Below are 15,521 nucleotides of genomic sequence, written 5' to 3' on the forward strand. Positions count from 1 at the left end.
AAAAATCGCAAAATTTCTCACAAATGTTTATACATGTGTCATTCCAATGAAAACACAAAAAAAGAGAGAAATCGTGGAGGGGCTGTTTTCTCTACCATGATTGTGATCACATAACAGCTACACAACATGATCACATCTCAGGTTCAACCTTCTTTTGGCATAAGTTTAGATACTACATAACGCCAGTCACCTGCACTTACTTAGTGTCAATCTCAGCTCTCACCCAGAAGAAAGATGATCTCAAGATTCTGATCTGGGTTCAGATGGACTCTTCTACAGTCCAGTAGACTGTTCTGGTCTCTAGAGACAGTGCATGCACACGGCCACATCCCCACATCAAAGTGTTGTTTCTCAAAGACTTACATATAAAAAATCAACTGCTTCCATGAGTCTTCTTATGATGTTCTCATCATATAATCTTGCCTTCTATCATTTTCACATGTTCTATTAGATGCATATTAAGTAATAACGTGTACAGTATCAATCGTGTGCTTTTTTTTTTTTTTAAATGCAAATGTAACATGAACCATTATATGAGACCCAAAGCATATCATTCATTTTGTATGCAAGTCTTTGGTGATTGGGGCAGCCATTTCCAGGGGAACCACCTGGAAAAAGTTTTTTTTTTGATGAGTGAAAAATTGGATAAAAGATTTACTTCTAGTCAACAAAACCTAATGAGCTAATGAGCTTCATAGTAGATCTTACATCAGCCTTATTTACAATAAAAGAGGGACTATCAACCTTCTCAAAAGTGGATTTCTGTTATTACAATTCTATTCATTTATGTATGAATTAATTTGACTAACACAGGCTCATGAAAATGACACAACACAAAAATGACACGATTGGTTTCATAGTAAACCTTACATTAGACGTGTACATTGGTCTGATGTTCACCCCAAGATCAGAGACCCTCAGGCCCAGCTGTCAGATCCTTACATGTGTGTGGTGTGTTATATGTGTGGTGATGAGATGTGATGTGTTTATGGCTGTGTGTAGAGATGTGATAACAGCATTGATCTGTATGTCTGTCACAACAGCTTCACTGATGATCCAATATGTAGCTCATACCCAGGGTAGAGTGTGTGAGTGAATGTGGTCTGGACTCTGTGCAGGAGGGTCATTGTGTCAGATAAGCTGTAGAAGGCCAGAGTTCCTGCCCTGTGATCCACATACACTCCTATTCTGGAGCTGGCCACTAGAGGGAGATCAGTCTGTTTATTATTGTGCCAGAAAGAGGAGCTGCTGCTGTCGAGGTCCAGACTCCAGGACTGATCATTACATCCAAACCTACACTCATCACCCTCTCCTTTCCTGCTGATGCTTTTATATGAGACTGATATATTAACCCACTCCCCACTCCACTCAACTTCCCAGTAGCAGCGTCCAGACACACCCTCTCTACACAGCACCTGAGACCACCCATCAAATCTCTCTGGATGATCAGGATATGACTGGAACTGCTTTCTCCTCTCCACCCTCCTGTTCTCCTCAGACAGATAGAGGACTCTGTGTGCTGTGTTTGGATCTAGTGTGAAGTGGCAGGAGTCTGATGGACAAGAAGACAGGACGGGTTTAAATCTAACGAGGAGACAAAATGGCAGATTTGTGTGTTGTGTTTGTGTGTGTTGTATGTGTTTGTCTTTGTATGCTTATTTCCAAGTGTGGATTGTGTGTATATGATTCTGTTGATGTGTGTGTGAATGTTGGTGTGTGAGGGTGGGGGCTGGGGATCATACGTTAATGAAGGTTTATGAAAGTTAATAGTAATAGTTAATAACGTAAAAGTTAATGATGTAAATAGAGGTTTATGTGTCTGACTTCATATGCATGTCCATGTGTGGTAAAGTTCTTCAGTGTTGCATTTATGTACATGTATGCTTGTCCTTATATGTGCTCCAGGTTGTATTGGCATGTTCATTATTCTACGTGTACTCAAAGGTGTGACTATATCGACGAATCAGTTTGTGTGTGTGTGTGTGTGTAAATGTTTATTGTGAATGTCTGGCTATCTAACATTATAAACATCGTCTCTGCTGAGCGTCATTTCCATCATGTAAGATGATATGCTTGTATGTATACTTGTGTCTATACTGTATGTGTTTATGGATTGAGAATGTATTGACATTTATTATGTGCATTTAAAGGTGTGACTATATGCATGTTGCTTTAGCAGTTGGTGTGTGTGTGTGTTTGTCTGGATAACTCACATTGTAAAAAATCCTCTCTGGTCACCGGTTCGGTCAGAATGGCAAGGATTTGAGTCACTATTCATACAGAAAGAATGAAATTATAACAAAATAACACTATTGCATCGTTCCCATTTTAAAATGCATCAGTTAGGATATACAATAGTATTTTCTTTTCACTTTTTCAGTGACACAATGAGTCTTCAGCTACTTGAGTCCTAAAGGCCACCCCACTCCCTCCCACAGATAATAGAAGGAGATGCGCTCATTTAAAGGTGTGGTCTGCCATTCTCATCCAATAGCCTTTTTGTCAAATTCAGTGAACTGCTCCTCACAGTCCTATAGCTGTCCATTTTGTGTGTGTGCTCAAAGAACCTCTGGTGTTCGTACACACACAGTCCTGGCTCTGTGCAAACGTAGTGGTTCTGATCAGGCCATAGAAATCCAAGCCAAACAACTTGTTGCTTCAGGAGGCCTTAAAGGCCACACCTTTAAAGAACACTCATCTCCATTGAAAACGACATGACTAAAAGGGTGACCCAGGTCTATGAGACATCTGGATCTGTTCATCAATAAAACCCAATGGCAGAAGTACTGAAGTAGTTCCATGTTGTTATGGCCCTGTGCCCCTAGGTGACACAGGCATATTGAAAATAATGAGAATGTAATGTAGCAGGAACATGATTCACCTGCTGCAGATATCTTCATGACTTCCTCCTTGCAGAAATTCTCCAGCTGCCCCTTTAGTGAGGAGACAGATTTCTTCACAGCCTCAAAAGAGACGCCTTGGTTCACAGAGATGCAGGATAGGTCTTTAGACTGACATGGGTCACTGACGGACTGGAAAGACTACATAAAGAAATAGAGACAGACAGACAGTCGAAATTGTTTTTTTTCCCAGTCAGACGGCTTCAGTAAAAGACCAAAAATGCTTTGAGTGAAAATTCTAAAATGTCTTATTTCTGAAGACATTGACCCTGCATTAAGTAGCTACTAAGAGTTGATACTCAATATAATATCTACAAATTAAACAGACAATACACCATTGTGTGTCTGAACTGAATTAATTTATAAATTGATTACAATATTTTGAACTATAGCTATCCATCAACAGTTACCTTGAGGAAATGGATGTGATCCTCTGTGAGTGAAAGCTGCTCCAGCTCAGCATCTCTCCTCTTCAGCTCAGCAATCTCCTGCTCCAGTCGCTTCAGGAGTCCTTCAGCCCGACTCACCTCAGCCTTCTCCTGAGCTCTGATCAGCTCTTTCACCTCAGAGCACCTTCTCTCAATGGAGTGGATCATCTCAGTGAAGATCCTCTCACTGTCTTCCACTGCTGTCTGTGCAGAGCTCTGTTAGGAGACACACAAAGAGGAGGGTGGCAGGAGACCCACAGAGGTAAGTGAAGGAGCAAACTCACTCGTGGTGAGACTGGCTCCGTTTGATGATGTTACTTAAGGCCCAATCCTGCCAAACACTGCCCCTCTGTGCTAAGAATTATTTGGCCAAAGCTGGAATTGCACTTCCCACTCCCCCCCCCCCCCCCCCCATTTATAACAGTCTTTGGAATTTCTCTGTATCTGTATTTTCTTCTCGCAATATTCTCAGATTGTCTTGACAAAAAGCATTATAGCTGTGATCTGGCCATAGCACATCATTGCAGATTTGATAATACAATAACACATGACCGCTAAAACCTCTAACCAGCTGTCCTCCTCTCCTCTGGTCAGTACTCACCTTGAGAGTCTCCACAGCCTTCCTCAGATCCTGTAGCTTCTTCTCTCTCTCCTGGATTCTCTGCTGGATTTTACTCTGGGTCTCCCTGCAATGCTTCTGTTGATTAAAAAACAGCCACACTTCCTCATAAGCTCTTAATCCTTCAAGATAATAATTTCATATAGTACGTAAAAGGGTAGATTTGAAGCATTATGAAGCATTCTTTTCTAAATAAAGGGGGATTTAATGGCACAGTGTAACAAAATGACAAATTGTTATGCTGGGCTCACATGTTGTGCAAGTTTCTTGAGAAACAGAAGATGACATAAATGTCAATGCAAAGCAAAACTGAAGATTAAAAACTGGTCCAGAACCTGCACAAACAGAATATCACTTTGCAGCTAAACTTTTCAGTGTTAAGATATCTGGATTTGTAGGGTAAAAAGACACTGGAGACAGCAAAAGTAGTCCTAATATTCCTGAATTCATCATAATGTTTTATGTTTGAAATGTAGTATTATAAGACCATCAAAAGACATTAAGAGCTATTTAGAACATGTTATGTATGTTATTTCATGCAGTGCACTATCTTATGTGTTCTACTCATAGTACCACTGTATGGTTACTGCGCACTCTAGCATTTATATGTCTATCATTGCATTTCACCAAGGTTGAATGTGTGTGTGTAATAGGGACATACGTACACAATAGAAGAACACAAGTGTAACTGGGGTACTCACCTGTTTGTCAGTCCGTTCTGCTGTAGCAGTGACTGTGTCATGGCCTTTATGTTCGTCCATCGTGCACAGATAGCAGATACAACTCTGATCGGTTCGACAAAATATTTCAAAAATCTTCTTATGTCGAGAGCAGATCCTCTCTTGTAGCTGGCCAGTGGCTTCAGTCACGGAGTGTTTTCTCCCTGGGTTCAGATCATTGTGGGCTTTGAAGTGAGTTTCACAGTAAGACAACAGACAATCCAGACAGGACTTCACAGCTTTGAGTTGTCTCCCAGTGCAGACGTCACACTCCACATCTCCAGGTCCAGCAAAACCGTGAGCAAGAGAAGGAGTATGGATTCTGGTCTTCCTGGTCTGCTCCACAAGTTCAGCAACAATATTATTTTTGTTCAAAACTGGTCTTGGAGAGAAAGTCTGTCTGCACTGGGGGCAGCTGTAAACTCTCTTCTGATCTTCCTGATCCCAGCAGCCCTTAATGCAGGCCATACAGTAGCTGTGTCCACAGAGAATAGTTACTGGATCCTTGAATAGATCCAAACAAATCGGACATGTGAAAAGGTCCTGGTTATATGGAGTTGCGTCTGCCATTCTTCTAAGGCAGCCTGAATTTCTTCACAAAGTTGGAAAAGCGACAGTCCACAAGTAGTTTCGTTTTAGATGAAATGGATGCAAGTGACAAATTACTTCCTTGCTGAGTAAGTGAGAGGGCGTGTTCCTGTATATAACGTCCTCTCACTAAAAAATAATAATGTGAATCCCTTAATGGGCTAAAACGCCTATGACAATTACTATTAACAAATTATTTAGTGCTGTTTAAAAACAGTTTGCTTTACATGCTCATGACAATGGTTAAGGGGGCTCCATAGACATCAATGATAATTGCATTTTAATAATAATGATAATGATAATGATCTTGGTGTATTTCATTTCGTTAACACCAAACCTTGGCCACCTGTTCAAAGTTCGGCTATTAATTGTACTGCTGCCACCTAGTGGACATTTGTGGTAGAAAAAATGTATCTTCTAAGGAGGTATTAACCCAATGTTATTCAGTTTTTTTTTTAAAGAAGAAGAACTCCAATGTTAAGACACATGAATCACACTGAATAATGGAATTGCAGAGGGAAATAATTTCCAAAATAGCTTAATGTCCATTATCACTCAGTCATATAATTGACTTTCTTACCTTCTTTTAAAAATACAATACAATACACAACAACACAATCGTATGAACCTATGTATATACAGGTTGGTCACACTAAAAATATAATCAAAATAAAACTGAAATAGAGGGAGAAAGAGGACGGGTACTGAGAGTCACATGACAAATATGTCCTGTCAAAACTGAGTGATTTCTGTGCTTAGAAACAAACTCGCATACAGTCATACAAAGCACCCATTGACTGATCTCTCATTTTGTAACCTCATGCATTGTCAGTGAAAGTGAAATATGCATTTCTAATCTCCCAACCAGATATCAGAAAATACTTTGTTCTCCTTGATATGCTCTGTCAAATTAATAAATGCAAAGGGTGGAGTTTCCTTTTAATGCATTTTAATTAGGGCTGTGAAATGATTACAAATTTTAATCAAATCAATCACAGGTTTCTGTGGATTAATCATGATTAATCACAAATTACCAATTTTCTCTGTATATTTTTCTGAGAACAAAAGGATTTATGACAAAAGACGGATATATACATTTAACATGTTTTCTTTTTTATTCATTTCTTTTTAAATCAAACAGAAATTATTTGGGCTTCTTAGCCATTGTTTTTATAGGATGGTTGAAAATGTTTCTCTTTTTTGTCAAACAACCATTACCCACACCATGACACAATCTAATGCCTCTAAAGGCCCTAGTGGTCGTTTTGTCTTCAATTGCCCAATTGCTTGCAACAGTTTGGAACTGTTCTGCACATGCCTCTCTTCTGTTTTCATGCACGTTAGTGTAAACGACTTTAACTTCCATTCGTTGGTGATTAGATGTGCAGTTACACCCAGGTAGTTATGGTTACTCACAGAGGTCCAGTGATCCCCTGTCAGCGCCACATGTTTCGTAGCAGCCAAGTCATTTTCCTTTTCAGCTTCATACAGCTCGTGGATTTTTGTCATTATTATGTCATGCCATTCGCAAAACTTCGGTAAACCCCTCGTCCTCAACAATATTAATCGGTCTACACCTTTTTGCAATCCATTTGGCAACAGTGCTAGTCAACTTGTCACAGGCAGATTTAGTCAGAGGCCTACGTTGTTAAGTGAGGGTGGTTTGGCGCATTCCACTTGAACTCCCCTCGCCGACCAACGCATTTGCTACGGTGAAACGATAACGTGTTCCCGCAGAGTGGTTTTATTGAATGTTCCATCTTTGTTTTTTTGGAACACGAACTTCCCATCCAGAAAGTCCTCAGGTTTATCAGAATTATCCATGTTGTTTGTTTGTTTGGATAGCAGCTGCACTGCATTAGAAACGGCGACTAGTGCAGATTGAGTGGAATTGTGGGTATATTGGAAGCTCATTCTGCGCATGAGTTAAATGCGTTAAAAAAAATGTACGCATTAATCCTGTAATTTAATCATAACGCGTTAACGCGTTATTTTTCACAGCTCTAGTTTTAACATAACTTTTTACACAATAATAACCAACTGTCGTTATGCGTTTATATGTGTGTTCCAGGTGGAGCTAGAGGGTTGGGTGCGTCTGTGGGAAGACCCCAATGGCATCCCATCTGTGGACGTATCCTGGCTGAAAGAGGACGTAGACAGAGGGCTGTTCACCTCAGTACATACCTACAAGGACATCACTGGGCAGCTCAAGAAAAGACAGGTGATGAAATCAGACCGTATGTGGTTTTATCCCCAGAATCTCCTGGCTATGTGAGTGGTGCTCTGCCAACAGCACAGCTCTTTTTTCGGAGTCGTGCCTTTGTGTGGCGCCCTCTTGGGGTGTGGAGGTACTCCATGAAGTGTCCTCGAGGTGAGAAGTGTCCGGGTGCAGGACGCAACGTACACCTCTACAAATCTGGCTACCACCCCCGGGTATAAACTCACTTCACCTGTGTTAAATTACAGTTGAATATGTATTACTATGTATGTAAACATGCCAAAATAATAGTTTTCTTGCTTTTGAATGCTCCCCATATGTACTTCAGGTACGTCACATCTGTGACGTGTCCAGCTGGTATTCACTGCTTAAGGCCCCGTCACACCATAGGTCAACCTTAGACGAACGGGTTGAGCGTGTGATTAACTTGTGAATAATGACAGAATAGCGTTTTGCTGGCGTGTGGGTTTTATGGTCAAACGGATATAAAACGCTGGAAAATCAGTGGATTCAGTTGTTGTGAACAGTAAACATCATGCCGCCAAGACCACGAAAAGGTGTGAGGGGGGCTTCTGCTACTAGCGCTGCTGCAAGTAAGAAGATGATAAATGCTGCTGAAAGTAAGAAGAATACAAAGTCTCTTTCACTAGCAATGTCTTCGGACGAAGATTTACTGTTATTATTACTGTGATTTACGAAATAACGGGCGTTATTCCTGGGGTTTTATGTTATTAAAATAAATGATTTAAATTTGACACTGAATTTGTGTTTCTCAATGTTTATTATTAGAAAACATCAACACATCCACACACATTGTCCATGTCACATAAGTCTTCATATCATATCCATCTGCCATGGAACAGCACCAGCTATAACAGTGCTCAGCTATGTTCAAGCTCAGTACACCTACTTCATGCTGGGCTCAAGCAAGCATATATACCCTCCACTCCGCTTTTCGCTAGATTATGCAATAATCTTGCATGACATGATAGCATGGAATATGTAGATTTATAGTGCACAGAATAACGTTTGCAATGATGTAAATTGCGTTTGTTGATCACGTATGGTTAATAACATATTAATTGTAGAAGGGACATGATAAAATCAAGATCTTCCCTTGGTGAAAAAACTCCGTACGGGGTTAGGTGCTCAAATTTCCTGGGATCAAAGAGGACCTTAGTATGCATGTGCAAACTAAAAATCACGTCTTAGGATTGCTGCGCATGCAAACCCTGTTGTCTGTAACGGAGGCCTTAAAAATAGCTAGAGCAGCAGCTCAATCCTCGGCTCTCGTCCTGCTTGACTTATCAGCTGCGTTTGAAACAGTCAACCACCATGGGCATTTCTGGCAACGCCTACCTCACTGGGCGGTCATGGCAATGTCAGCTGTCTGTACCTCACCACCTCACCACTGGGGTGCCCCAAGGCTCGGTGATGAGACCCCTTCTCTTTGCCATTTACACCACCTCGTTGGGCCCTATCATCCGCTCGCATGGTTTTTCCTATCACTGTTATGCCGATGATACTCAACTGTTTCTGTCTTTCCCTCCTGAGGACACCACTGTCTCGGCGCGGATCTCTGACTGTCGATGAAAAATCACCACCTGCAGCTGAACCTGGCCAAAACGGAACTGATGGTCTTCCCAGCCAAACAGGTCATCCACTACAACATCAATATCAATATTGACTCTTTATCTCTTGTTGCATCCAAAACAGCAAGAAACCTCGGGGTCATTATTGATGACCAACTGACCTTCACGGCCCACATCGCCTCTGTCTCCAGGACGTGCCGCTTTGCGCTATACAACATCCGCAAAATCAGGCCGTACCTAACCCAGTATGCCACCCAGCTGCTGGTGCAAACCTTGGTGAGTTCCCGCCTTGACTAATGCAACGCCCTCCTAACGGGCCTGCCGGCTTGCGTGGTGATACCACTACAGATGATCCAGAACGCGGCGGCGCGTCTGGTGTTCAACCAACCAAAAAGGGCACACGTCACTCCGCTACTCATTGAGCTCCACTGGCTGCCGGTAGCTGCTCGCATTAAGTTCAAGTCACTTATGCTTGCCTACAGAGTGCTTGCTGGTTCTGCTCTCACCTACCTAAATGCTCTTGTAAGGGCAAATGTTACACCCAGGACGCTACGCTCGTCTAGTGAGCGTCTTTTGCAAACACGGCAATCCAGACTATTCTCATTTGTAGTTCCACGTTGGTGAAACGAACTGCCTAGTACTACCAGAGCAGGGGCGTCCCTCTCTACCTTCAAGAAGCTTTTGAAGACCCAACTCTTCAGAGAGCACCTCCCTTCCTAACTGGCACCTTGACTAGCGCTTAACTTGCACTTCAGCAGTTACATTCCTGCACTTCTTTTTCCTTTCTAGGTCGTTTTTCTAATTCTTATGTAAAGTAGTATTTATTGTTACACCATGTTTTTTATCGACTAGCGGTATTTATGCTCTGTCTCATGCAATGTGCGTGTTGTGATTAGGAGTGTACATTCTGAATTCTGATGTAAACGTTGTAATCCTAGGCTGCTTTAGGTTGACACATTGCTTATTTTAGCATGTTATAGAGGGCAATTTTGCTTTATTGGGATTTTGTTAAACTTCATTGTCCTGAAAGTTTTCATTGATAATAATGGTTGGATGTAGCCTATTGATTTTCTTAAAGCATCTTCATTCTGAATAATACGCCAGTGTTATTTGGTGCTATTATCACAATTTGCTATCATTTAAAAAATGTATAACGTAACACGTAACATATGTTATGTCTGTTATAGTTTGACCTACTTCCAGTCATTAAAGTAACACTATGCAACAATTTGACACTTTTTGAGGTATGGTTTTATAGGCAACTGGTTTTGGTACCATCCTCAAATTCACTTTGATAGCATATGGTCATGTGAAGGACAGATAAACACCTCTGTCTTCCCCACTAGCCATCCAAGATATGCCTTATGTAGTTCTGTGTAACGGGCTGGAACCCACTGCAAAAATGGAAGAAAAGCTTTCACACGCATTACATTCGCAGCTATACTGCCAAAAGACACCAGTTAGTGTGTTGGCAAGCTTCTATCAGTGTCAACTGGGCTGTTGGTGGTGTTTGCAAGGTTTTTGCATGGCTTTTAGGTAGTTAGCTTACTAGTTTTGGAACAGAACTCCGTATTGCTGCTTTAAAGAAGAGCAAGCATCTCTTCACCGTGATTATTGGAGGCGGAGTTAACTGCCTGAATGGCTTAAAATGACAGAGGTGGACAAAGGAGATGTATGAAAGAGGTAAGTAGTTTTCCTCGTCTCCATAACATAACATGTTCTGTACATTATTGGTCAAAGCAAGGTATTAATAGTAAATATTAGAAAAGTTTTGAAAGGTATAAGTATAGTTACTTCATTAAAATAGCACGCAATCAGAGAGCGCACTCACTGTTCCGCTCCCTGTCAAGCTGCCTGCACGCATTGACTGCAAGGGCGGGGCAGCCTTCACTCACAGCGAGTGATCTCAGGGGAGACATGGCCTCATGTGCAGGAGCTCTGGCTGACCGTCCTCGGCTTGTTTTAAAAAAAATAAGTGAGATCTGGAGATACTTCGGATACAAAGCAGACTGTGAAGGAAAGCCCATCGACACACAGAAACCTGTCTGTAAAACATGCTTCAAAGCCACTCAGGCAAAGGGAGGTTACACGTCAAATATGGCTAAGGAAGGACCTCTCAGACAGACACCCCGAGCTTTTCAGAGAGTTCAAAGAACGACACGTTAGCAAATGTGATTATAAACATTGGGTCACTATGGGTGTTGCAGCCTAACACGAGTAGCCTTAGTTTAGCGACAAGCGATTTTCCCCATCACAGAATTTTGACTATGCGTAGTACAATGATCATAATGCAGTGTGGTTAACGTAACTAAACCGCACTTTTCACGCTAGTAATGTTAACTGCCATAATCTGCAAGTGATGCATTTAATCTTCCATCAGTACGGGTCGTGTTCACGGGTCGAGAAGGCCCTTTTTAAAGATAGGTTAGCCGAAGGCATATCGGATGGCCCTATTGCATGTAGCTATTCTCGTTTAAGACATTGGTCTAGCTTTCAATTTGGCTGCAAGAACGTAGCCCAGTTCATTGTCAAAATTAACCGCTAGAAAGAAAATGCTATACGTGTATAATCAATGCAGTGATGTCACCATTGTTTTCATTAGTATCTTGCTGGAGGCTAATACTAATATGAATGCCATTTGTTAAGTGTTCGTGACAACGCTAATACAGACAAGTGCTCATCATATCAGCCATTAAACAACTGCAGATATCTGGCTTCCAAAGGTTGCCATCGTTCAGTGACAACAAGACCGGGTAAATAAACTGCACTGGACTATGTGCTGAGAGACAGGAACACCCTTCTCATTGATGACACACACACACACACACACACCGCCGAAAAGAGTTTATCATATTTTGTGTACAGAGATTTGTACGGAGTGTCAGTCGGGGATACCAGTTTTTGATAACATTAGGTGGATATTTCATGTTTGTTAATGTCTTTGTTAAAAATAAATCTTCAGAATCATCTCAGTTGGAAAACCCTACAATCTGAGTTGTATTGGAAAACCCTACAATCTGCTTTGATAAAAACATGTATTCCATCAATATTTGGTTTTTATGTAAGGTAAACATTATTTAGCTTCTCAGCACATTTTCCAAAAGATAATTTACAAATCTATCCTACATACTGTCAAGTAATGCCAAATGTAATACAATGATTATCTAAAACTCTTGTAATATTAGTACTATATGATTTTAGAGTAAAAGAGTCCAAAAGCATAAAACATTACAAATAGCTATAAGCCTATATGGTTTAATTTGGGATGCGATTATGAGGGGGTCCTCGGAAAATGTTCTACCCTTTGAGGGGTCCCTTGCCCCAAAAAGTTTGAGAACCCCTGGTCTACAACACTAGTAATCAAACACAGCGATCGTATAGTGTATAGTATCGTATAGTGTAGACATAAACATAGTACATGACAGATTTCAACATAGTACATGACAGAAGACACCACACTCAGGCTCAACATACCTGCAACACAGCAGTAAAGGGCGATCACACACACACGAGGGTAACACAACAATGAATTAGCCAGTTAGCACCCACTTAATGGCTAACATTTACAACTTGCACGCCGCTAATTTGCATATTTAACGCAATTCAAATAGCGGAGGTGATAAACGACAATCTTATATAACAAAAAAAACACACATCATGGAAAACTTTGAAAAATACACAATACTAATTAATTTTGTTAACGGAGGATTAAAGAAACCCAGTTTACCCCTTTAACAGACTTTCAAGCAAGGGAAAGTTTGAGGTGTGTCACACCAATTATCGCCCCATTAGCAACAACACTGAACCCAGTAGTGGAACCAACTAAAAATATATACATATATACAGAGATTTGGGGAAGTTCATAAAAGGCACGAAACTTCATTTTTTACATTGTTACATAAGCACATCAAAGAAAATCAGATAACGGGTCGTTTTTTCGTTTTCCATTATCAAAACAAAAAAAAAAACGGAAAATGGGTCTTTTCCCTATTTTGGTTTTCTCATTTTAAAACGAAAATCCGTTGGCCGCAAAGTACACAGACCAACCCCGTATCCACAACTCAGCAAGCAGTTTGCCTTCCAACCTAAAAGAGGCAACAGCTATATAATGCGGTGTAAGCTGTGCCTGCCCCGCCAGACAGAACTTTCTGCTTATAAAAATGTATCTTCAAATCTGCGCAAGCATGTGTTGGTAAGTACAGTATTTGTCCCTTTCCATTAGTAGTTCAGATAGCGTTTGTGTTGTTTATTAGCTTTGCTACAATAATTGTTTGCTACAATTATGTTCAGTCTCTCATATTGTGTTAAAAACTGCAGATCAGTCATCAGCAATAAGATAAACCGCATAAACTGATGTTAGGCTAATCATTTGGCTGCCTCCCATGCCCTGAAACAGGAACGATGTGAATGCGCACACCATCATTGTCAGACAGTTGGACAAGTCAATGTCAATGTCGTTATCTCGGATTTATCACGATGTGGTGGCTTTGCAACGTGCACGTCTTTCATGTTCATGCTCAGGGGTCTCGGTTAGCAAGAATTTAGGATTATGAATTGTGATGCATGTAGAAGTAGAAAATAATGTTATCATTCTGTATATATACTGTAGGTCTGTCATCTCAAGAAGCTATTTATAGCTATTTCTGTGTTAAGATGCACTCTTGATGGCAGCTCAATACTTAATTGTCAGAAATGTTGTTTGTCATTCTACAGGTCTAGTCTATGTCAGACAACATCTTGACCGGATGGTAGAGGCTGAAGCAAGTTAGACAACATTCATCAGATGAAGATGATTTATTTTCCTCAATGAAGTCCAGAAGGTACAGGGGAGTTAGAAGGGAACCTAGCCTGTGTCTCTCAGTCAATATGGATCTGCTGAACTCCTTTCAGAATATCAAAAAACTGTCCCTGAAACTCAATACTGGCAATACTACCTGCCTCGGCCGCCTGCAAGTGACTCTTCGGCTGTGCTGGATTGCAGCTGCTGCTCAAACTCAACAAGAAGTTTGTAGACTAATGCTCTAAAGGTGGACACAAGTAAAGTAACCAAAGTTTAAATATGCAGTGGGGCAGTGGCATTTTTATGTCTTGACATGTCCTCCCAAAAGTTCTTAAATGTTGTGTTGACAGTTTAATGTTTAATGTTTGACATGTTTAATGTCATTGCACTTATATTTCTAAAGATTTCCTTTAATTAAAAATAACTAGTTTTTGTATTGGATTTATGACCCCTTGTCCTTTTTTGCACTATATAGGAGCGGCCCCGATCAAGTTGTTGAAAGTAACTAAGTAACATTTTTAAAGTACATTTTAAATTAACTACTTTTGTAGATTTTTAGATGGGTAATTTTACTTGTATTTGTACTTTTACTTGAGTACAACATTTCAGTACTTTTTACACCTCTGGTAAATACTCAGGTTAAGATGCAGTATCCAGATGAAACGTGTCTAATCTAACATGACCCATCGGAACACAACCAAAAGAGCATATGAGTAAATACTCAGGTTAAGATGTTGTTTCTCTTTTAATAAGCTATAAAATCTACCAATACATCAACATATCTATCTATCCATACATCTATCTATCTAATTCTATGACACGTTTATTAAAATCATTGCCTAAAAGCACTCAATATTGCTTAGGCCAGTGGCGGTTCTACATGGAATTATGCCCCAGGCGAAACCCCCTCCTCATCTGGAGAGGCACTGAGATGTAGACCTACGTTTATTAGTTTATTAACTAGCATTACCCTGTCCCTGACAGTGCAGTGTCCTAGCGTAGCTATGTCAGGTATCGGACAGTGTCAAACATCGGCCATTCTGTTAAACAATCAAATTTAATAATGGATTTACAATCGATATATTCAGTTTAACAATGGATTAACATGACAACGTGAACGTTTGCCGTAAACACGCAGTCCGATAATTAACACCGTTACGATAACTGTCTAGCTAGCTAGCGCAGCTAGTGAATAGCTAACGTTAGCTAGTTTTAACCAGAGATAACTTGCCTAAGCCTAGCATAACATCAGCGGTGAAAGTAAGCCGGTACTGTCAATGACAATAAAGTGAATCATGAGTATGCCTATAATCATGTATGCTTAGTAGATTACTTTAGCAGAGGAAAATTCCAACCTAACAAGTTCCATTTGGGAGACCCAGAGGTGAACTGTCCCCCGCGCCCCTTCCCCCTTCTTAGACAGGATCTGCGGCACCTTCTTAGCTAGCAGGGGGCGCCAATTTGCCAATTCCCCACACAGTGATATGATAGATCAGGGGTTTTCAACTGGTTTTGTCCCAGGGACCACCATTCTGACTAGAAAGTAATTTGCGGCCCACTGATGTGCCTGAGCGTGCATGTTTGTAACTGCCACCACCACGCCCCCTCCCCCTGCACAGATATTCTGCCTATAACACTTAAATATGTGAAATTATCAGGGTAAATCACTAACCGCCA

At 40.8% G+C, this 15,521-nt stretch overlaps 1 protein-coding gene across 1 annotated transcript; it reads right to left on the reverse strand.

Moving 5' to 3' along the window:
- Positions 1 to 491: 491 nt before the first annotated feature.
- LOC105903583 (tripartite motif-containing protein 16-like) lies at positions 492 to 6,351 on the reverse strand. The gene is made up of 7 exons (XM_031570197.2): positions 6,333 to 6,351; positions 4,649 to 5,250; positions 3,930 to 4,025; positions 3,311 to 3,544; positions 2,882 to 3,041; positions 2,214 to 2,270; positions 492 to 1,552 (listed from the first exon to the last, which is right to left on the reverse strand). The coding sequence occupies exons 1-7, from the start codon at positions 6,349 to 6,351 to the stop codon at positions 1,035 to 1,037; spliced, it is 1,686 nt and encodes a 561-aa protein (XP_031426057.2). The 3' UTR covers positions 492 to 1,034.
- Between the last annotated feature and the right edge of the window lie 9,170 nt (positions 6,352 to 15,521).

This window comes from Clupea harengus, chromosome 7 (genome assembly GCF_900700415.2).
Source record: "Clupea harengus chromosome 7, Ch_v2.0.2, whole genome shotgun sequence".
NCBI classification, from domain to species: Eukaryota; Metazoa; Chordata; class Actinopteri; order Clupeiformes; family Clupeidae; genus Clupea; species Clupea harengus.

Coding starts and splice junctions, on each gene's coding strand:
- LOC105903583 (XM_031570197.2), bottom strand. Junction 3,042..3,310: donor ATCACATCCATTTCCTCAAG/GTAACTGTTGAT, acceptor TTCTTTATGTAG/TCTTTCCAGTCCGTCAGTGA. Junction 2,271..2,881: donor CATGAAGATATCTGCAGCAG/GTGAATCATGTT, acceptor CTGTATGAATAG/TGACTCAAATCCTTGCCATT.